At 34.3% G+C, this 23,440-nt stretch overlaps 2 protein-coding genes and 2 pseudogenes across 5 annotated transcripts; all 4 read right to left on the bottom strand.

Annotated features, from left to right (window-relative positions):
* Positions 1-7,886: 7,886 nt before the first annotated feature.
* LOC120195074 (uncharacterized mitochondrial protein AtMg00810-like) lies at positions 7,887-8,402 on the bottom strand. The gene has a single exon (XM_039197190.1). It carries the CDS (start codon positions 8,400-8,402, stop codon positions 7,887-7,889), a length of 516 nt encoding a protein of 171 aa, XP_039053121.1.
* Positions 8,403-10,018: 1,616 nt separating this feature from the next.
* On the bottom strand, positions 10,019-11,754 carry LOC120195073 (annotated as a pseudogene).
* A 132-nt stretch (positions 11,755-11,886) lies between these two features.
* On the bottom strand, positions 11,887-15,129 carry LOC120195093. Of its 4 annotated transcripts, none has more exons than XM_039197199.1 (7): positions 14,647-15,129; positions 14,451-14,552; positions 14,171-14,298; positions 13,455-13,738; positions 13,285-13,372; positions 11,992-12,458; positions 11,887-11,940 (listed from the first exon to the last, which is right to left on the bottom strand). In XM_039197199.1, exons 1-6 carry the CDS (start codon positions 15,002-15,004, stop codon positions 12,000-12,002), a joined length of 1,419 nt encoding a protein of 472 aa, XP_039053130.1. In that variant the 5' UTR covers positions 15,005-15,129; the 3' UTR covers positions 11,887-11,940; positions 11,992-11,999. The 4 variants fall into 4 exon arrangements, with proteins under 4 accessions (XP_039053130.1, XP_039053132.1, XP_039053129.1 ...); XM_039197201.1 differs by lacking the exon at positions 11,887-11,940 and having other exon boundaries at positions 11,985-12,458; positions 14,647-14,785; positions 14,900-15,128; XM_039197198.1 differs by lacking the exon at positions 11,887-11,940 and having other exon boundaries at positions 11,985-12,458.
* Positions 15,130-15,886: 757 nt separating this feature from the next.
* LOC120195092 lies at positions 15,887-21,509 on the bottom strand (annotated as a pseudogene).
* Between the last annotated feature and the right edge of the window lie 1,931 nt (positions 21,510-23,440).

Here is a 23,440-nt window from a genome sequence, read left to right as displayed (position 1 = left end):
GTTAATTTCTCCTGAAAATGTTTATTATCCCTTTACAAGTAGACTGGAGTTCTTTTGCACCAATAACATGGCGGAATATGAAGCTTGTGTCATGGGATTGAAAGCAGCTATAGAAAGAAAAATCAAATGTCTCAAGATATATGGAGATTCATCTTTAGTGGTGTATCAATTGCGAGGAGAATGGGAAACAAAAGATCCCAAAATGTTGGAATATCGAAATTTTACCCTCGAATTAGTAAAAGAATTTGAGAGAGTTACCTTCAATTATCTCCCTCGAGAAGAAAATCAAATGGCAGATGCTTTGGCTACATTAGCTGCTATGTTTCAGGCAACTAAGAAAGTTGATATGATGCCAATCAAAATGCAAGTTTATGAAATTCCTGCACATTGTTATAGTGTGGAGGAAGAAGTAGATGATAAACCATGGTATCATGATATCCTGCAATATATCAAAAATCAAAGTTATCCACCAAATGCATCGGAAATTGATAAAAGAACCTTGAGAAGAATGGTTGCTGGATATTTTCTTGATGGAGAGATTATGTATAGAAGAAGCAATGATCAAATGCTATTGAGATGTTTAAATACCAGCGAAGCTCGAAACGTCATTGAAGAAGTACACAGTGGAATATGTGGAACACATGCAAATGGTCTTTCCATGGCCAGAAAAATAATGAGATATGGATACTATTGGGCTACTATGTACACAGATTGCATTGATCATGCAAGGAAATGTCATAAATGCCAGATATATGCAGACAAGATTCATGTACCCCCATCTCCTTTACATGTAATGGCAGCACCCTGGCCATTTTCTATGTGGGGAATAGATGTCATTGGAGCAATCACACCAAAAGCATCGAATGGACATTGCTTCATCCTTGTGGCAATTGATTATTTTACCAAATGGGTTGAAGCTGCTTCATATACTAATATTAAGAGATCCACAGTCTGCAAATTCATAAAGAAAGAGATAGTTTGCCGGTATGGCCTACCAGAAAGGATCATTACAGATAATGCTCTGAACTTGAATAACAAAATGATGACCGAACTTTGTGCACAGTTTAAGATCAAACATGCAAACTCAGTGGCATATCGTCCAAAGATGAATGGGGCAGTTGAAGCAGCAAATAAGAACATCAAGAGAATCATTACAAAGACCACTGAAACTTACAAAGACTGACACGAGAAGTTACATTTTGCTCTATACGCATACCAAACTACTGTTCGAACATCTACTGGGGCAACGCCTTTTTCTTTAGTCTATGGGATGGAAGCAGTCTTACCAATTGAAGTTGAGATTCCATCGCTTCGAATATTGAGAGAAATAAAATTGGATGAATCTGAATGGATCCAAGCTAGATTTGATCAATTGAACCTTATTGAGGAGAAAAGATTGAAAGCTATTTGCCATGGACAGATGTATCAAAAACGGATGATGAAGTCTCATGACAAAAAAGTACATCCAAGAAAATTCCAAGAGGGTGATCTAGTACTAAAAAAGATTTTGCCTATACATAAAGATTTCCGTGGGAAATGGATGCCTAATTGGGAAGGGCCATACGTTGTGAAAAAGGCCTTTTTCGGAGGAGCATTGATCTTGGCAGAAATGGATGGAAAAATTCTAAGAAATCCAATAAACTCGGATTCTGTCAAGAAATATTATGCTTGAAGAAGAAGAAAAAAAAAGAAAAAAAAAGAGAAAAAAGAAAAAGGGGGGTCAAGGTGAAAACCCGCAAAGGGCATCTTGTAACCAAATGAAGGATTTGAGTTGAAAACCTGAAAAGGCGGCTCAAATGCAGGTTGATATTAGGCATCTGGCAATTGAACCCTCTTAAGATTTTGACAGTTTGGAAGAAATTTCACATCTACAAGCATTTCGACAACGTTTGAGATCATCCAGACAAAAGCTTACATCATTACTCTAAATTGTGTCAACTTGATTAATTTAGAAATACTTATGCTTATAATTTGTTGAGACATTTGAATTTTTATCATTCTGATGCTTGCCATAACTTTGAATACAATTCTATCTATTTCAAGTTCAATTTATTTGAGATTCAATTTATTTTCGAAGATTCAATTTACTCTTTTATTGAATTAACATAATTTTGAAATAAGTTAAAGATTTCTGAATATCACTTTATGTTAATACTTTTAAATACATGGAATACAAAGTAAGCAAATCATCACCATCTTAAAGCCATGAACATTAAGATTGTTACACGGGATGTTACCGATAACAAGGTCGAATCCACCAAATCTACTCATCAATTGCTCCAACCGATCACCATTCAGTTCTTGCACATCTGTTTTCAAAGATATACTAAGACAGTAGAAGGCGATCTTTGCAGCAATGATTCCAGCAAAAAAAAAACAAGACATTGATATCACTGGGAAACATGTCTCTATACAGATCCTTGTGTATGGTTTTTAAGGAAACCTAGAAGCATTTCCACCTCATCAGGTTCAAGTGGAGCAACTTTATTCTTTCCAACCCATACTAGATTCCATTTTCAGCACTCATCAAGAACATACTTCTGGACACTCGAAGGTGGCTCATTGTCATAAGCTTCAAAAGCCTTACAGATCCTTTCTGTCAATTTGGCACTTCCTGTACATGTTTATAAACAGTTCAACTTTGTTCTTGGATCCTATTAAAGCCATCATTTCTTTGTCAATGGAAAAACATCAGCACATGGAGGAAGCAGAATAAGAGAAAATCTATTCTTAATTGGCAGAATTATGAATATAGCCCTTTTCAGTGTAGTAGCATGGAAATGCTTCGAATCTACAAATTCTGGATCTACATCAAATAAGCATTGTGATATCCTAGTCCAAACATTAACTGGAAGATGAATGTGCTCATATCATCTTCTGGAAGTTTTCTTTGAGTTATCTGATTTGGTTGGACAGAACCAATCATCGAATTTAAAAGATGAATTTGCCAATAGCATCTTCTGGAAGTGTTCTTTGAGTTATCTGATCTGGTTTGGCAGAACCAATCATTGAATTTAGAAGATGAATGTGCTCATAGCATCTTCTGGAAGTGTTCTTTGAGTTATCTGATCTGGTTTGGCAGAACCAATCATTGAATTTAGAAGATGAATGTGCTCATAGCATCTTCTGGAAGTGTTCTTTGAGTTATCTGATCTGGTTTGGCAGAACCAATCATTGAATTTAGAAGATGAATGTGCTCATAGCATCTTCTGGAAGTGTTCTTTGAGTTATCTGATCTGGTTTGGCAGAACCAATCATTGAATTTAAAAGATGAATTTGCCAATAGCATCTTCTGGAAGTGTTCTTTGAGTTATCTGATCTGGTTTGGCAGAACCAATCATTGAATTTAGAAGATGAATGTGCTCATAGCATCTTCTGGAAGTGTTCTTTGAGTTATCTGATCTGGTTTGGCAGAACCAATCATTGAATTTGGAAGATGAATTTGCCAATAGCATCTTCTGGAAGTGTTCTTTGAGTTATCTGATCTGGTTTGGTAAACCAATCATTGAATTTGGAAGATGAATTTGCTCATAGCATCTTCTGGAAGTGTTCTTTGAGTTATCTGATCTGGTTTGGTAAACCAATCATTGAATTTGGAAGATGAATTTGCCAATAGCATCTTCTGGAAGTGTTCTTTGAGTTATCTGATCTAGTTTGGTAAACCAATCATTGAATTTGGAAGATGAATGTGCTCATAGCATCTTCTGGAAGTGTTCTTTGAGTTATCTAATCTGGTTGGACAGAACAAATCATTGAATTTGGAAGATGAATTTACTCATAGTAGAAATAAGGAGACTCAATAGCATCTTCTGGAAGTGTTCGTTGAGTTATCTGATCTGGTTTGGTAGAAACTACAGAACCAATCATTGGAATTAAAAGATGAACTGCATGATCGTCTTCATTAAGAAGCTTCTTTTCAAGCTTCTTCGGTTTATTATTTTCCCAAAAATCATAGCCCAGGTTTCGCCTTTTCTTGTAATTGGGATCATCACATAATGGCTTCCCATCTTTTACCGGAAGAAGTGCATCAGCATCTTTAGTCATTTGAGCAGCACATATAAAATCTATCAATTTTGCAATTGATGAATATGGACCACATTTCTCCAGGGCTATTTGAAGTTTCAGCCTCTGAGAATCCCATTTTTGTCAAGTATAACAGTTTATTCTCCTCATCAGAATCAGAATTCAAGATTTCTCGGTATTAGAAGAACTATCGATATCTGTGAAATCATCTTGAAAGGTCACTTCATAATCAGATGAGTTGTTATCAGAATCAACATGTTGCCTGAATGCAAGCTTTTCAAGAGCCTATACTATTGAGTTTTATTCTCAAGAGGTTTTGTGACATTATATCTACATTTGTCAAAGATGATAGATTCTCTGATTTGAAGAAGAAAGATCTATTGGGTTTTTACAATTAAAGAAATACTCAATTCACCAATCTGAAATCAAATAACTTAACATTCATGCATCATATTTTAGGTGTTTACAAAAATAGGTGCATTTTCATTCATTTTCATCTATGTTGAATTCTTAACAGGAATTTCAAAGATTTTAGCAAAGACTCAAATCCATCATTTGATGGATTATCTTTTCCAGAGAAAGTTCATAATGAGAAGAACTCATCTGAAGAAGGAAGCAGAAGTTCATAATGAGAAGAACTTGTTCAACCTTTTACCTAAATTCATCAATTGATGGATTATCTTTTCCAGAGAAAGTTCATAATGAGAAGAACTCATCTGAAGAAGGAAGAAGAAGTTCATAATGAGAAGAATTTGTTCAACCTTTTGCTCAAATCTATTACTTGATGGATCAGCTTTTCCAGAGAAAGTTCATAATGAGAAGAACTCATCTGAAGAAGGAAGAAGAAGTTCATAATGAGAAGAATTTGTTCAACTTTTTGTTTGAATTCATCATTTGATGGATCAACATTGCTAGGTAGAGTTCATAATGAGAAGAACTCGTTATGAAGAAGAAGTTCATAATGAGAAGAATTTGTTCAACCTTTTGCTCAAATCCATCACTTGATGGAGCAGCTTTTCCAGAGAAGTTCATAATGAGAAGAACTCATCTGAAGAAGGAAGAATAAGTTCATAATAAAAAGAACTTGTTCAACTTTTTGCATAATTCTATCACAGAAGGAGATAGATTAGCATCAGCCTTTCTAGAGAAAGTTCATAATGAGAAGAACTCATCAAGAGCTTATTCAACCTTTTGAATGACTCTATCACAGAAAGAAAGAGGTCAACATCATCCCCAGCGAAAAGTTCATAATGAGAAACTCATTTGAAAGAAAGAGAATAATTTATTCAATATCTCCTTTATGATCAAGTGAAGCCAAATGATTAAAAAAAATTATTATCTTTTCATCTTTGCCCTATTTTATTTAACACAAGAATGAGCAAAGAGGGGCAGCTGAAGATACTAATTTTTTACCCATATTATAATATATTATTATTATTATTATAATTATTATTATTACTATAATATTATTATTATTATTATTATTATCATTATCATTATTATTATTAAATATATTAAATACATATATAAATAATATTAAATTACAAGCCCAAATGCCAGCCCAAACCAAACTGAAACCCTAAAACATTTAGGGTTTCAGTTAGGGTTCTCTAACCCTAGCCGCCTCTGCTGCCGCCACCGCTCCAAGAGATCTCAGCAGCCGCCTCTGCCGACGCCTCCCAAGCCAGATGGTTCAACCAGATGCTGCCGACACTACAGTACCACGCCCCTCGTCGATGAAGCCTCCAGAAGACCCAGCTGCCCTCCACACGTCAATGCTCAAGGGTGAGTCACCACAAGTTTGGTGACTCACCGAAACTCACTCTTCGGACCGGTTCGATGACCACACCGGTGATGGCTATAAAAGCCACCACCCGAACCTGCAAGAGAAGGGGACGGAGACAGAAACACAAACACAGAGACAAAAAAAAAAAGATACACGGAGAGGAGAGAAAAACAGAAAAACAAGATAAAAAAAAACTACTACCAACGATCTCAGCAGCAAAGAAACAGAAAAGAAAGAAAAAGGAAGAAGAGAAACTTACCGAGGAAGCCCTGACCACCGGATCTCACCAAAACCTTCGAAAATACCGAAGGTATTTCTTTGGATTTGCTCCGATTGGGAGATATTTAGGAGAAAATAACGCCGGAACCGTCCTTAGGACGGTCCGATCTACCCAATAGTATAAAAATAAAATTTTCCGACCACCGGATGCGGTGGCCGGCGGTGACGGTCACGGCGGCAGACGGTTGCCGTCCGGTGATCGGCTTCCCTCCGATGAGGGAAGCTAGAGAGAAGCCAGAGCTCTCTCTCTGCTTGAGAGAGAAAGAAAAATTTGAAAGGGCCAGCCGGTTTTGGACCTTTTATAGGCCTTCCCGAACGACGTCGTTTCGAGAAGGACTATGCGCGTAATTAGATAATAGTTAAACCCCGTCCGAAGCCATTCCAACTTGTAAACTTTACATTCTAGTCACTAAATCGAATTCATAATACTTTTAATTTGATCTCGAAATTTTAATTTTATTTATTTTAGTCCTTTTTATTAAAATAATATATTTAGGATAAATAACAGATTTGATCCCTTAATTTTAATAAATAATTTTTTAATCCCTAGTTTATATTTTTAATTTATTTTAATATGATATTCGAATTTTAGATAATTTTATTTTAGTCACTAAATAAATAAAATAAAGAAATAGCATGTTTAATCCTTAATATTTTGATTAATTATGAATTAGGTTTTTAATTTTATTTTTACTATAATTTAGTCATTTATTTTAAATGTTTTCATTTATTTTACTGATTTTAAATATATCGTTCTAGTTGTATTTTTATTGTTTTAATTTTACTTGTTTATATTTTTAAATATTTTTATGTATTCATAAATATATATATAATAAATAGTAATTAAATTTTTTAATATTTAATATCGAAGAAAAGGACAGTCTTAATACAACTGGATGTCCTATTATGGTATTTTAAAATTAAACAATATTATTTAAATTAATATTTATCAATATCAAAGAAAAGAGTTGTCTTAAGGCACCTAGAAGTTCTTTTCTGATATTTTTAAATAAATAAATATTTTTTTATATAATTTTTAAATAATAGGATTATAAATTAAATATATTTTTGAATTTTTAAAATTTTAATAATAGAGACAATTTATAATTAAAAAGTACCAATTTTGGGCGTTGTAGGGGTGCTAATCCTTCCCTAAACGTAACCGACCACGAATCCCTTTTTATTATTAAAAAGAATGAATTTTTGGTTATAAACGCAGATCAGTTCATTTTTTTTAATTGATGTTTTCTTAAAACTCTTTTAAAGAAAATAATTTTTAGGTATTCGACCTACCTAACCCAAAAGGCCGATGGCGACTCCCAAATTATTTTTAAAACTATTTATTCACATCAATTTCCCCGTCAAGTATAATATTTCGTGCCCGGACGAAAACCGGTTACGACATATACAAAGCTAAGCAACTAACTAACTAACCAATTTACAAACAGTTAAGTAACAAACTAACTACTAATCTCAACACTCCCCCCTCAAGTTGGAGGAAGGAAAATATTTTTCATTCCCAATTTGAAAGAAAGTTTATAATGCAGCTGTAAACTTAAAGCTTTTGTCACAATATCTGCAAGCTGTTCAGCAGATGGCATAAACTCAGTTTGTATAAGTCCTTGAATCTTTTCTCTTATAAAATGACAATATATTTCAATGTGTTTGGTGCGCTCATGATACACTGGATTATCAGCAATTTGTAAAGATGCTTTATTGTCACAAAACAATAGAGCTGGTTCAACTTTATTGCCAATTTCTTCAAGCAAACCTTTCAACCAAATTGGTTCAGAAGCTGTCATGGCCATGCTTCTGTATTCTGCTTCTTTGATTTCCAAGAAACAAGAGAATCCCCAATCTTGATGCAAAACTCTGTGACAAACTTCCTTGACATGGGACAAGCATCCCAATCAGCATCACAATAGGCTACAATCTTGTCATTACTTGCAGCCTTGAACAGCAGACCCTTTCCTGGATCCTTCTTGATGCATCTTACAATTCTAAGTGCAGCATCCATGTACCTTTCTTTGGGTTTTTGCATAAATTGGCTGAGATGATGTACTGCAAATGTTATATCAGGCCTTGTATGAGTGAGGTATATGAACCTCCCTATTAACCTCTGAAAGATTGTTTTATCAACTAACAAAGCATCAACATATTCCTTCTTCACCCCTTCATCAAACTCGGCAGATGTAAGCTTCAAATTTTGCTTTAATGGAGTTAAAGCACATTTAGTTTTTCCCAAAACAGTATCAGTTATTAACTCCAAAACATATTTTATTTGATTCAAAATAATCCCTTCTTGAGATCTCATCACTTCCTATCCAAGGAAAAATTTCAAGTCATCTAAATCCTTCATTCTGTAATTTTTGTTCAAATTTTTCTTTAACTCATCAATCAATTTGTTGTCATTACTTGTAAGATTATTAATGCAAATTGCAACAAAGCTGACAGCGAAACCTCTAATTAACTTGATTATTTAGCTAATTAAACTATGTGGTTAGACTGATAGTTTAAGCTAAAGTTTTTTTCCCTACATGTCAGCAGACCGTTCCTTTGTCTTCCACGTGGAGCGATAATTTCAAGTAATATTGTCTCTTTATTTCTATAATACGATTAAGCACTCCTTAAATCAATTGCAGTTCCCCTATGCATTTACAAATTTTAATTTGAGAATTGGAAAAAAGAAAACATCTCTCGTTACCAGTGATGAGTGAGTCAAAATTTTAACCGTAATTAAGGTTATTAAATTTAAGCATATGATATCTAGTTAGAGGCATTAGTCAAAATGATCATCCAGCTCGATTGGTAAAGCACAAGGTTCTTAACCTTGAGGTCGTATGATTGAGTCCCATGGAGGGCATTTCATAATTTGGAGGTCTCCAACGGAAGCTGTTCTCAATATAGTATTGGGGGCAACCTACTATCTTACCTCCCCTAATCTATTACATATGGGAACAAAAGACATCCATTTTTTTGATAGATTCTAAAAGTTACGGAGTTTTAGAAGGTAAAAGTAAAATCCCTCTGACTATAAGATTTTGGGGAACTGTTAAAGGTGGTTAAGCACATGGTTGTTTATATTGAATGTTAAATATAGTATTAATGTACTTATGAAGCGTGGGTGATTAGATCTGACTCACTGATGATTAAGGTGGGGCTTAGATTAATGGGAAGCTAGAGCTGTAAAATGGGGGCTCTGATGGGAATATAATGTCTTTGCTCCACCCTAAGATATTTTTTCAATATGATTTTTTGTAGTTAGAATCGATCTGGGTTGAATTTATATTTAATAATAGTTTAATTGTAGAACAAATAAATAACACTGAAATATTATTTCAATATGTTGGTCATTGTGCACTCGGAACAAAGTTCAATTAATTGGCTAATGTATTCATTAGAAGTCACGTTGTAGCAATGGGGCTAGCAGGCTTTACCACAAATTGCTACGCCCATCAACAAACAATGCACAATGCAAATGAACCCTAAAGTACATTTGAAAATGGGTCGGAATTTCTTCTTACAGGATCCTTTTCTGGGACCTTTTCCAATATATAAACTGCCTCCCAAGTAGGAATGTACATGGGTTGGGTCGGGTTTCCGATTAACCCGACCAGACCAAAGAAATTTTATACCTTCCATCCGAAATTCAACCCCAAGTTCAGAGTAATGTCACCGACTCAAAGCTTGACCTAACTTTTGAGATAAAACCCAATTCCGACTCGAAATAATATAAAATTATTAATTTTATTCAATAAAATAGGGAGTTAATTAAGCAATAATATAAAGATGAGTATTATTGCACTTATCTTCAAATATATAAAGTATAATTATATTATTTTTCGGGTTTGATCAGATTAGATATTTTTCACCCTAAACCTGAACACAATCCTAACTTATACTTTTAAAAACTCGACCAGACCCGAACCCAAATTTTTTAATAAAAAACCCGATCCAATCGAAAACCCGTTGGATTCGAATTCCCGTGCTCATCCCTACTCAGTACCAAGGGCCTACGACTATATGTTCTTAACGAGATCCGGATATTTCTCAGTTTTGAGTAGCTACAGATGATCCTCCTTGCTTTAGAGAGACTGAGATGCCTCTGGCTGCTGTGACCGCAGAATCTTCCCCCTTGATAATCCTCTCAAGTTCCCCCACCTTGGTTGACAGCAATCAAACATTTGTGTCGGTGGACTGAACCAACCTGTTTGCAGTTTCCAGAGCAGTGCACGGCTGGAATAACCAAAGGGAAGTTTGTTAACAGAATGATTGAAAATCTACAATGGTCTGACTCCTCAGCTTTTTTGAACTTTCCACATCCACATAAGAAACATATCCATATCCAGATACACGAAGAAATGTAACAGAATTGAAAATACTCATGTCAGACATGTTTTCATATTCAACAGTCACGGCTGAGTTCGAGTGGTGAAAACTTCTTGAATAGATATTAACTAAACAAAACTGAGGAGGGGGGATTCTTGAACAAGAGCTAAAATCAAAGAATTGATGCCCAAATTGAAGAAGTGTTTCTAGCTAAAGAAACAAGTAAAATTGCAGCCCAGGCTGACAGATTCCCGTGCGCATATATGACGTAAGTTGCAACAGAAACAATTGAAAATAATCAATGCAAAGTTGTTCTACAAATGCTTTGCAAAAAGAACAACTGCAATCAATCAAATTGAAAACTGTTTTACACATGCTTTAAAAGAGATTATATAATTACCTCTAAAGTTAGAGCTGTCCATGAATGATCTGAACCCGTGAGTGCCTCATTCAATTTCTCTAAGTTTTCCTGAATGAAACAACGAAACAATTGACACGGCAAAGAAACAAGCTTTCCAAGAAAAAAAAAGAAAAACATATGGAATGTGTTCAATTCAGCACTTACAGGCACAAATCATGAAGATGTATAAGCTATCCCATATGATAATCAAAGCTACAAAAGTAGCTAAAATCAAAAGGCAGTAATGAACAAAACTTGGTTGTATAATCGTGTTTGAACTGAAATGGCCGATGCTTTAAAACATGGGTGATTATGTGAGGAGAAAATGTTAAGGGGAGCATCAGCAATAAGAAAAGCTACCGTCACGGTTTTAACATGTTAAAGGAAGAAAAAAATGCCCTAATAAATTTTAGAAAATTTCCCTCTGGAAATCAGACATTGAGAGGTTTACATTAGATTCCGAGGCCTTGGATAAATTGCTAAAAGTTTTTAGACATTTTCAACAACTCAACTTGATTCAAGCAATATAATTTTGCTAGAACAAAACATAAAAATAAACAAAAAAAAGAAGGAATTAAAAACTTTTTCCAATTTGCGATTAATTCTATGGTGCTGTAAATATGGAGAACAAGAAAGGAACCTCGAAGAGTTTGATGAGGTCCAGGGATTGAGAAGAGGCGTCAATGGAATCAAGAATTGAGGGCGATGCAAGACTGGCATCACGGTGGTGATGGTGTTCTGGCGCTTCACCGGATTCTTCCCCGACCTTCGTTTTTATTTTTTGACTCGGTGCTCCTCCGGCTCTGCGGTCTTGACATATTTTTTTATGGGCTTAAATAAATAGACATTGGACCTACTAACGGCCCCGTTAAAATCTACATCTGTAAAGGGCCTGCAGAGCAACAAGAGGAAACGCAGTGTCTGTACTTGTTAACATTTCTCAAGTTTTGCCTCAAATCTTCTATACTTTAATTTGCTTTTTCCAAGGGTTCAAACCCATGGTGCGTTTTTCGAACAAATAAATCTTTAGCCTCTGGGTTGGCTCCTGGTCTTTGATTATGTGTTTCCCTTCTCTATGCTGCTGTATTTAACCACTTGAAGATTGCCTCCCATACAATTTAATGTTTAGCTTTGCATTCATCATCCATGGCAATTAGGAATAAGAACATTTAATCCCCGTATTCAAACATTCAATTCATTCCAAGGACTATTTTTAAAACAAGGGGTTGAAACAGATAGCATTTCGAATCTCCCATTTTCTACATCAAGGCTGGCATTTACAGCAACTTCAAACTTCATTGGACTGTTTTTTCCTTGCTGCAACAGCATTTTAAGAACAACTAACCAAATTTGAAAAACATTTATGCTTTTTAGGTTCTGCCCATTTGCCTGCCTCTCGTGTGCATCTGATGAGCAATACTCCGAATGACTTGTCCCAGCAGCTTTTGGAGAATCGTGGGTTCTTGTGCCACAACCGCGCTGACTGTTCTTAGCAACACAACCCGGATTGAGGGTTTTATCACACTTGGACTCTCTATAGCACAAGAAAACTCTTTCGGCCTTGATGCTTCCAAACAATCTCTCTGCAGCATTGTTTTTTACCAGTACCGGCATGTGTTCATATTCATCCCATAAATATAACTGCAACCAAAGACAATAAAATAATCTAAAGGAAAGCAAATTCAAGAAAGCAATCCTAATGAATTATGATAACTTGAAGATGGGGAAAATACCAAAGACAAAGATGCAGGTAATGAAAAAATTCAGTGCTATCTTCCACTATTGAAAAATGAAACTCGAAGATGCATAAAGAACGATTTAAAAAAAAAACTGATAAATCTTTAACCATTTCCTAGAACTGGGGAAAATAAACAACAAAACTGATAAAAGAGAGAAACACAACTAGTTGGTTTAGAGATTGAGTTGGAATGGTCACCACCATAATGGGTTTCTATAGAACCCGATCCGGATTAGTCAGTCAATGGGTTGGATACAAGAAAATATACCCAAAAAAAATATGCAAGACACCAACGCAAAAGAGGTTCATTATATATATATGATCATAGATGGAAAGGTAACTACAAGTTACAAAGAGCTTTGGAGTGTAAAGCACAGAGAAATATTAAACAGAACAGAATTTGTTTGTTCAACAGACTTCGGATTCATGAAATAACAAATGAAGTTGCAGACTAGACCACATATATTTGCAGAAATAAAATTCAAATTACATTATTTGCAACTTTGGTTTGCAAATGCTGAAATAATCATACAAGTCATATGCATCATTCTAAACAATTACCTTTTTATGTGCAGATGAAGATATATTCACAAATAATATGCATTGAATAATATAAATCTTCTTTCAATAGAAACTATCCTTGGCCATTTCAGCAGAAAACATGAGATAGTTCCACTCTTTGAGTGATATAAGGTGATCAGCCAAATAAGTTCAAGAAGAAATCAATACCATAAAAGGCCTATATATCAAGTTGACTGCATGAAGGCGATCCGAGCTTTTCTCACAATAGAGTGGAACTCTCCCAAATATAGACCTGCTAGAAAGTATATGGCCATTGAAATCCTATCCGTTCATAACAGTAAAAGCCATGCAAGAAAATTTGAGGATATTTACCATACCCGTGCTCTTGATGCAAAGGGGAACCACATAGCTGGCAACCAGTGCATATAAGATCTTCAGCTAAACCATTGCCTGCTGATGTATATAATCTCCTGCTAATAAACATATTTTCATTTTCAGATTCTCCAATGCGCCTCCATGTAATCGGCAGAAAAATCTCTCCAACAGAAGCACTAAATATCGCCTTACAGTTACTGTTCAGGCACAAAACTTCTGAAAGTGAGGGACATTCTCTCCATTTATTTGGTTCTGGCACTTTCCAATTTCTGGATAGTCGCCTCTTCTGAAGTGAAATCAAACATATATATTATTGAAAACATTTACAACAAATATAGTCAAACATGGATTAAATAACAGCAATACGCTAGAACCTATAGACCAAAAAGATAAATAAGCAACGGGAAAAGGCATGGTAATCTAATTTGGTACACTTTATCAGACGAGTTTTAAAAACAAGCAAAAAATTTATCCCAAAGCAAACAAATTCAATAGCAAGATGCATAAAATAGGGCAAACATTCACTTCTATTCAAGCATGAGCAATTTTAGCAAGATGACGTAATTCACAACAAGACATCACAAAATATATGATAACGAAGGGTAGATTACCAAAATTGAAAATCATGATGAAAGAGTTATTTTCAAGTTCCTCAAATAGCAAATGCAAGAAAAACATGAGACTTTAGTATAAAATTATAGAAGAGAGAAACGAATACTTGATGATCATATGGGTCAACATTCTCAATAGCATAATATCCGGTCCTCCGCACCCATTCTATAACCTTGGAAAGCTTTTCTTTGACCACTATCCCCATTTTACACTCTGCTACTAATTCAATTGCACCTACAACAAAGTATGAACACAAGGCTCCACTTAGTTAACGAGCTTCTATTGTTTAACAACTGAAATCACACTCTTATTAAATATCACACACACACATATATATATAAATGAATAAAACACCATTATATTCAAACAAGAAACTTCAGTCATACTCTTTGAAACAAGGGACTGGTAAGGGTGGACTAGACAGTGTAAAGATGACCAGTCATCACTTCTGGCCTCGAAAACATCTCGGAATTTTGTAATCTTGACATCTGAGATTAAAGCACAAATATAGAGTATCACAAATTTAAACGGAATTAATAGTGAAATAAATAAAAGACTAAGAATTTAAACTAGTCAGTGTACTTCGCAATAAGACGATGTCGCCTGCAGCAGCGATTGATCGCAGTTCTTTTTTCCATAAGGAGACGGAGAAAAGGGATTGAGTGTCATCGCCCACCTGAATGTCCGTCTTGATTATTTCTCCTCCTTTAGATAATTTATACTTTCGTTTCACCCACACGGAACACACGGAGATGTTAGAAATCACAGTTATTGAAGAAAAAAAAGGAAAAAACACAGACCCACACAGTTGAACAGAGGGAGAGATTAGAGAAACCTGAACAGGAGTGGAGCGGTGAACGAAAACCAGAAGCTGGACGAAGTGACCCATATGATGAGAAGCTTCTGAGAGATCGATCAACGGTCCGTAACACGATGTCATTGCTTCTCACCCTTGTCAGTTATGCTTGAGATTAAGTAAGTTCAAACCTTCATTTTCTTTAATCGAGGTTTGGATTTGCCGAATATTCAGTTAGGGCACTGAGTTTTCCAGATTCAGATGTTCTTTTGTTATACTACGGTGTTTAGGATGGTAAAGTAGTTAACTGGAGTTCGAGTATATTTTAGTTGGATTCGATTTTAAAATTTTAAAATTAAATTTGATTCGAGCACTTGTTATACTAAAATTTTTAAACTTCACAATAATTGAAACTCGATTTGAATTTAAACCTCGTTCTTAAATATATGGTTGTCCTTTTTTTTCATATGCATGAAGTAAGGGGAGGTAAAATAGTAGATTATCCTCAACATCAAGTACGCTTGATAATTTATACATGTACGCTTATACATGAGTTCCTATTTTCGTTTCACGTTGTTATTTACGATAAACTGTATCCTAATTCATACGAAATTCATTAGCACTCAATTAAAAAAAATAGTAAAATTATCCTTTTACTTTGTTATATAATTTAAAATTAAATAAATTTAAAATTATTACCTGAAAATTAAACATAAAATTTAAACTGTTAAATTTAAAAACAAGTCAGTTCTCACACCGATAAATTATTTACTTAAATAAATTTTAATGAAAATGTATTTTGTATAAAATATTTTCTCAATACAATCTAGTATCAATTAAGTTATTTTCTTATTTATATCATTGATTTTATGAAAGAAAAATATATAATTATTGGAACATGATTATATATGTATAAACACTATCCGAGAGAAGTGAAAGCGTCATTCAAGAAAAGAAAGTCATAACAATGTCTGATTAAAACTTTAAAAACAAAAAAACAAAGAATCTGGAAACAAAGCAAATGAGCCACCCAAACTTCAAAAAAGCCATTCGGGCTGCAGTCCAGCAAATACAAGCATTCAACCGATTCCTAAGCTCGGTCTCGAATGCTTTTTAGTTACTAAAGGAAAAACATTAGTTGGAACTGGCCGATAAAAACACGGGCCAATTCCCAAAGAGCAGCTATTTAGTTATAAACCCCCACAAACACACGGCTTCTTCAAAAACCCAAAACCAAACCACCTGATCCCAATCCACACCGTTATATCTACACCACTTAAGCTATACACTACTTCCTTGTCCACAACAGAACCTCTTCATTCCGTACAAGGTTCTGTCTACCTCACAGCTCCTTCAATACTACTTAGCTGCCCTTGTCTAAAACACGAGTTACTTCAAATAGGAACTCATGTATAAGCGTACCCCAATCTCAAGGGGTCCATCATCACCACCAATTGCATACAGCACCACAGGAATTGTTGAAAGCATACGCACGGTTAGAGGAAAAGTTCCGGGATCAACCCCCGACTTTGAGGATGGCTCTGCCTCACCCTTCAATGTGCATGTTGCATCACATTCATCGATACTATCTGTTTCCATACTTAGATCGTAAGGATTCACGACCCATGCAGCGTTTCCAAGAGACATGTAATTCCCAGGGCCACCTCTCTTGAACAAACGTTTGTGGCCAGATAAACTGAGCACCAGCGTAGAGGTAGACTCCAGCCATTCTACAGTTAACCCTTCAACTTCATCATAGTGTATTCTCCTCTCAATCTGAAAGTGCAGAAACATGAGCACCAAAACCATGTACAGTTTGATGGAATTATACGAAAACAAAATAAATCACTTACCGCCAGTTTCTGAATATAAACAGACATAAATCTTGGGCCCAATCCCAATACTCTAGCATCAGACAACAAAATCTGAGAAAACAAACAAAAGGAGGGGGAAAAACATCAGTCACAAGGGCAATCTCAACCACAACAAAATCGAATAAGCATAAAAGGAAACAATCACTAAACATCCACATCTTCATATGTTTAACTACAAGATTAAGGCAAAAGAAAACATTTCTATACAGCAAAAGTGATATGTAATGGTAATAGATGCCAAACAATCAGTAATAACTTAATTTCTAGGAACATTACACTCGGGATGTTTAAAGCAGGACCATTTTCTTAAGTAGTCAAAACACACGTGAAAACAAGCAAACATAGACTTTAAGAATTGAACAGTAATAGAAATTATCATAACTAGGGAAGCATTACCGTATGGACCGAAACCCACATATAAAGGAAAAGGCATAAACAAGAAAAGTAATAGGCATACCTTGCATTTCTTCAGCAAAACCCACATATAGAGTTTCTCACAGGCATCCTCGGCATGCCTACTGGCCAGCTTTCTCTCATTACAATATGCAGCAACATCACCAAGTAGTTCAGGGGAAGGAATTCCATGCTTCAATGCAGCATTTGACAAGGCATCCTTCCCTTGTGGAGACTCTGCAGCTTCCTTATCAAAATAAATACCAGAGAAACACTTTCTAGACACTTCCTCCCCATTGTTACCTTTAAGTGCCTTTCTATGCTTCATATATAACGCCTCAGCTTCAATTACTGCAGCCAATGTCCGATGTACAACGATGTCTGGATAGCGACGTAGAGGTGAAGTGAAATGTGTATAGAGAGGAACAGCCAACCCATAATGACCCCAATCATTTAAATTCTCTTTTAAGTCTCCGCTGCAAAAGTAACTAGCCAATTGCATTGATTTTGAAGCATATGAGATGAGAATATCAAAAAGAACAGAATCATCCTTGAGTTTTTCCCTTAATTTTTCCAAAGATTGGTTAAGCTGACTAGATGAGGAAGTATCCAATGCTATACCATGTTTGCGGCAAAAAGCTTCAAACTCTTTAAGCTTCCTCATGTTAGGTTCAGGATGTCTTCGCAATAATGCACTATGGGGAAAAGCTCTAGATATTACTTCTGCAGCTGTCACATTTGCCAAAAGCATGAACTCCTCAACAAGAAAATTTGAATCCATACGCTCACTTAGACTGCTATCATATGGAACCCCATCTTCATCAACTAGGTAAACAACTTTAGTGCTTTCAAGTTGTAGAGCACCACTGCTAAATCTTTTCTCCTTCAAAGTTTTTGAAATTTCATGAAGACATGTAACAGATCTAATAACATCAGCCCATTCAAATTTTCCATGCAACTGTGGTAATCCTTCTAAAGTATTAGATTTCTCCAGATCAGTTACCCTTTGAATGATGTCTTGTGCATGCTTATATGACAGCTTACAACAAGACCTTATCACTGTACGGCCAATCCAACGATCCAAAACATCTCCCATTTTGTTTAATTCCCAAAACATAGAAAAGGCAAACCTATCAACTCCAGGATTTAGGGAGCCAAGCTCTTCTGAAAGCAAAGATGGCAACATCTGTATCTTCCTTTGCAATAAGTACACGCTGGTTGATCGAATCCGAGCTTCTACATCTAAGGCTGTGTTTGGTAACACAAAGTATGACACATCTGCAATGTGTACACCTACTCTAAAAGTGTCCTTGGATAACTTTTCAATAGATAAAGCATCATCAAGGTCGGATGCGGTGGTAGGGTCAATAGTAAACACACACAAATCTCTAAGGTCTTTTCGAATTCGAAATCCCTTCGACGGGATTTCCCAAGGAACACTTGGAAGACAAGATAGAACTTGAGGAGGAAAATCAGTACAATGAATTGCATTTTGATATAGAATTGCATTGATTTGTGTTTCCAATTCACTGCCCCGTCCAAAAGAACGAGAGACATGAGCTCGTGGAAAAGGACTGTCAGCACTCCAATCTTCAATTTGGGCAGCAAGCAACTCCATCTCAACTGTCACATCACCACCTACCAACCTTTTCTGTATACAGTCTGGTAAGTCTCTCACAAAAACGATCATTTTGGGAAATCTTGGATCAGTTGGGGTCAAAGTAACATACTCATTGTCAAAAATAGCAGAATTTTTCTGTGCATCTTTTCTATTAAGTTCTCGAAACCACTGCTTAACATTAAGAAAGCCAACAATAGCATCACGTCGAACAGACTTTTCAACAATTGCAACAACCTTTGCAGTAGGCCGTCTCAGAGGGTATCGACTAGTAATAGCAGCCAACGTATCCACTGAATTTTTGTGTTCATTCTGCCCAGTAAACGACCCACATGCAAAGACTCTGAACCATATTGGTTATGCCCATTAACATGGTTGTACGCTTCTGCTTTGGTCACTTGAGTTTCATTATAAACCCCTTTCTCAAGTGGCACTCCACTTCTACTGTTAACATACTCACAATCTGCATCTACTATACGTTTACTCTTGTAGCTATTACCAGCTACCCCATTGACTTCTTGGACTATGTTACAATCTTCTACCACCGTAGAATTGTTTGAGGACCCATTTGACCCTTTCATCTTGGTCCACAATCCTAAGGGATCAACCTTAATAACCACAGTATCTCCCTCAACCTATAAGAAAGGATAAATATATTGGCAATTATTAGATTCATCCCAATATAGACTAATAGGCTAGCCTACATATAAAGAAACATTAGCATTTGCAATAACATAAAGAACATAAACCCTGAGAATCTCATACTTACAGCTCTATTCTGTGAAGAAATTCCACTGACAAGAACATCCGTAGGTACCCCATCGATTTTGCAATATGCCTAGCGGTATATCACAGACTCCCATGTCAGCATACAAGATTTATCATGTGAGTTTTGTCATAAAACAAACAAAAGCAACCACAAACCTCGAGTTGGTTGTGAGCATTCACATGAAACAATGCTTTGAAAGCTTCCCCTTTCTGCAAAGGGGTTGAACATCAAGGGTAACAATCGAGAAACAAACACAGAAATAAAATTGATGAATCTGTCACCTAAACCATATATATTAATAAAAAAATACAAATTACAAGAATTAGGTGCATATTTATTACTAGTTTTTATTAGATGGGCGATTTACATGTGAATTGTATTTTTTTAAATGTAATACTATGAACTATCTACAAGTTATAATACAATGGGACATAACTGATAATGGATAATAAATTGTTTAGCCAAATTTAAATGTTCAATTTATACACAGAAATAAACCGGTACATTTTCATATGAACCTATAATAGGAAATGATGGTTTACTCTTCGATCATAAGATTTGAACTTGAAATCTCCGACTTGGAAACTAGAGTTCAAAACTTCAAACCCCTAACGTGTCTCCTTAGGTACTTTAAAAGCCCTTTTATTAAACAAATAATGTCAATTCAAGTTTCCCAACTTTTGGCATTTATTACTTTCTTATAGGCTATTTCATTCTTATAGAACAAGTAGAATGTAGGTTATTGATGAATAAAAAAATATTTGTAAATTCAATAATAATTTGATAGTACAAAAAAGAAATCAATTATAAGAGCAAATTTTGAAATTCGAACAAACCTCCAAAGCGTCATTTACAGCCTCTATAGGCCAGTATGTAGCAAACAGCTTCTTTCTAATAAAACCCTCAAACTGGTAGGATGGAGATGACCCCGGATAGGCAATTGATTCAAAGCAAGAGTTTGAAAAAGTTCCACCAACATCAACAGCAGTATCATCAGAGCCAAAGCCAATCCGTTTGTTTATATGCATTGTAGGCATAGAAGCAAAACCAACATCAGATGCTCTAACGGGAGTATGTTCGTTGGAAGCCATCTCCAGCCCTTGTTTCGACGAAGAACGATTCATAGATGTCAAGCCACTAGTTTTGTCCTCACTTTTAAAAACATCTGATGTTCCTCCTCGTGCATCATTCACTGAATTACACGCTATATCCCCACAAAGATTAAAATTATGAAGCCAAAATCAGATCCCAGTTCAATAAACATAAAAAAAATACTAACCGTTGAATAGCAAAACTTCAATACCGTAAAAGGAATCCACCACAGTTCAAGGACTACCCAGTAGAAAACTAAAAGTCTATACTTAAAGAAACACCCATTAAATGTTAAAACATAGAATTCACTATAATTATAGAATAGCCTAGTAGAAGAACAGAAAAACCTACTCAATTCTAAGAAATACCAGTAAACTCACAAAAATAAATTCATTTCAATTGACAAATTAAAGATTTTCACATGAAAATTTAGTGTCAGGAATAAGAATAATACCCGAGTTAGGTTTGGATCGACGATTGGATCGTCGTTTTTTCTTCTTCTCCTTATCAGCATCCTCAACCCTCTCAAGAACCACAGATGGCTCTGCCACACCGCTACCTCCCTTCATAATTTCTCTTGATTAAAACTTCAAAAAAAAAGTCACAAAAAACTAAAACCCTAGATCAAATAAAAACTCGGACAACTTCCAATGGGTTTAAAAAATAAATATAGGAAGGGACCGAACAAGTAAAAAAAGGATTTAAAAAACGAAGGGAAAAAGGGTTAGGGTTTTAAAAAAAAGTTTCAAGACAGAGGGAAAAGAAAATTGAATTTAATAGAGGGAGAGAGAGTGTGTGGAAGTGGAAGAGATAATGAGGTGAATATTGGTCGGCGGAAGCATTGGGCGCCGACAACGATTCCTTTGTCGCCCTCTTTCCTTTTACCTCTTCTTTTCTTTTCCTTTGTTTTTTCTTTACTTTCACTTTCTCGGTTTCTTTCTCTTACTTATATTTTCCCTCGTTTTCTTTCCCTTAGGGGAGTAAAAGAGCGCGTGAAGTTGGGTCATGAATACATCTAGCAGCACGTGTCATATTTTGAGGTGGTGAATTCCCATGCTTTGGTTTGGTGTTCTGTTACTTCGGTTCCAAGTAGTAATTAAGATATGGTTAAAACACAAAAATAGTCCTTCAACTATATGATAATTTTTATTTCGGTTATCTAATTATAAATTTATAAAATGTCACTTAACTAATTAAAAGTTACCAAATAGTTCATTTCTATTATTTTTAACTCAGTTGTATAATTATGAATATAGTCCTTAATATTTATATAACTATAAATTAATTTTAATTTTAAAAAATAAAAATTATATCAATTTAACCATTCGATCAAGTTTTTTGATAAATACATATCTGATGTTCATGTAAGATCCACGCGCGACATTTTTGTTTTGAAAAAATTTAGAATGCTTGTCATTCATTGTAATTCACCACTAATTTTATAGAGTAAAATTTACAAATGGTCATTAAATTATGTCAAAATTATCTTTGTGAACACTTAACTTTTAAAGTTACGTAATGAATATTAAATTAATTTGTTACAAAATAGGCACAAAACATTAAGAAATGTCTCATTTGACCCTTCAATTATAACTAAAATTTAATTTTACTCTTAAATTTAATTGAAATAATTCTTATTAGGTTCGTTGAATTGAAAATAAATAGATATAGATAAAATAAATATCATTTTTAAATTTATATTATAAATATTAAATTTGTATTGTATAAATTAAAATTACTTGATATGATATTATAAAATTATGGATGTATGATTTTTAAATTACATTTAAATTTATTAAATAAAAGTTAAATGCTTAAATTGCATCAGCAATAAAAAAAAAATTTATTATTCAATAATATAAATTTTTAGAAATCGAAAATTATAATTTTTTATTTTAAAAATACAACAACAATTAAACAAATAATTAGTTATAAAATAATTTTTGTTTAATAAAAAATAATAATTTCATTGTTTGGTAACTGAATTTTGTTGAAAATATTTTTTTAATTTTGAAAATAATTTATTTTTATATATTTTAAAAATATTCTAAATTTTCTAATATTTTAAAATTACTCGTTAAAAATATTGGAAATGTTAAAATGCAATTTTAGTTATAATTGAGGGGTTAAATAAGATATTTTTCATTAATTTAGTATGTTATACACCCCTTAATAACATTTAATGTTTGCTGTTTATTTTTTTAATAAAGTTCAAAGTTTAATGTCTATTTATAATTTTTAAAAGTCAATGATAAATAAAAATAATTTAAAAAATTCGTGACTATTTATGAATTTTATCCTATTTTATATTAGAAATTAATTTCAATGAATGCACTCGTTGTACTCTTCCCATAGATGTTATCATAATTTCGCCCTCTCTTGTTAAGTTGAAGGAATCCAAATAAAATTAAAATGCGAGAACAACAAAATATGATATTAAATAACACATCAATAAAAAGAGATGGGTATTGAGCCACCTTCCTTGACCAAGGGTTTAGAGATACCTTCATCATATCCCTCGTTATAACGGCGATCAATCCTTCTTTAGTCTCGGTTGAATGGTGTTTGGATAAAGTGAAAAGTTGGTTATAGAAGATAGAGAAGACAGTATAAAAATTGATTATCATAATTATTTGTAGGTTGATATGTTAGATAAATTTGTTCATCAAACTATAAATTTGTTTTTATAGTGAATTTGTTAGATTAAAAATCTTATCTTGCTAATAATTTCATTAAATTCAGTTTAATAGAAACTCTAATATTTTCGAAAATCACCTCTAAAAATATAACAATTATAATAGATGGGAAAATCCGTATCTCGTGTCGTTTTAGAC

The sequence above is a fragment of the Hibiscus syriacus genome, unplaced genomic scaffold, assembly GCF_006381635.1.
Source record: "Hibiscus syriacus cultivar Baekdansim isolate YM2019G1 unplaced genomic scaffold, ASM638163v2 tig00117005_pilon, whole genome shotgun sequence".
Classification (NCBI taxonomy): Eukaryota; Viridiplantae; Streptophyta; class Magnoliopsida; order Malvales; family Malvaceae; genus Hibiscus; species Hibiscus syriacus.
Note: the sequence above shows the minus strand (reverse complement) of the source record. Positions and strands in the feature narration are given on the sequence as shown.

Excerpts from the sequence above, each read along its gene's own strand:
- LOC120195074 (XM_039197190.1), bottom strand. The coding sequence starts at position 8,402 with ATGAGATCTCAAGAAGGGATTATTTTGAATCAAATAAAATATGTTTTG.
- LOC120195093 (XM_039197199.1), bottom strand. The coding sequence starts at position 15,004 with ATGACATCGTGTTACGGACCGTTGATCGATCTCTCAGAAGCTTCTCAT. Across the intron at positions 14,553-14,646 it reads CGACATCGTCTTATTGCGAA|ATGTCAAGATTACAAAATTC; the intron begins GTACACTGACTA and ends CTTTAATCTCAG. Across the intron at positions 12,459-13,284 it reads TGATATATAGGCCTTTTATG|TTATATTTATGGGATGAATA; the intron begins GTATTGATTTCT and ends CTTTGGTTGCAG.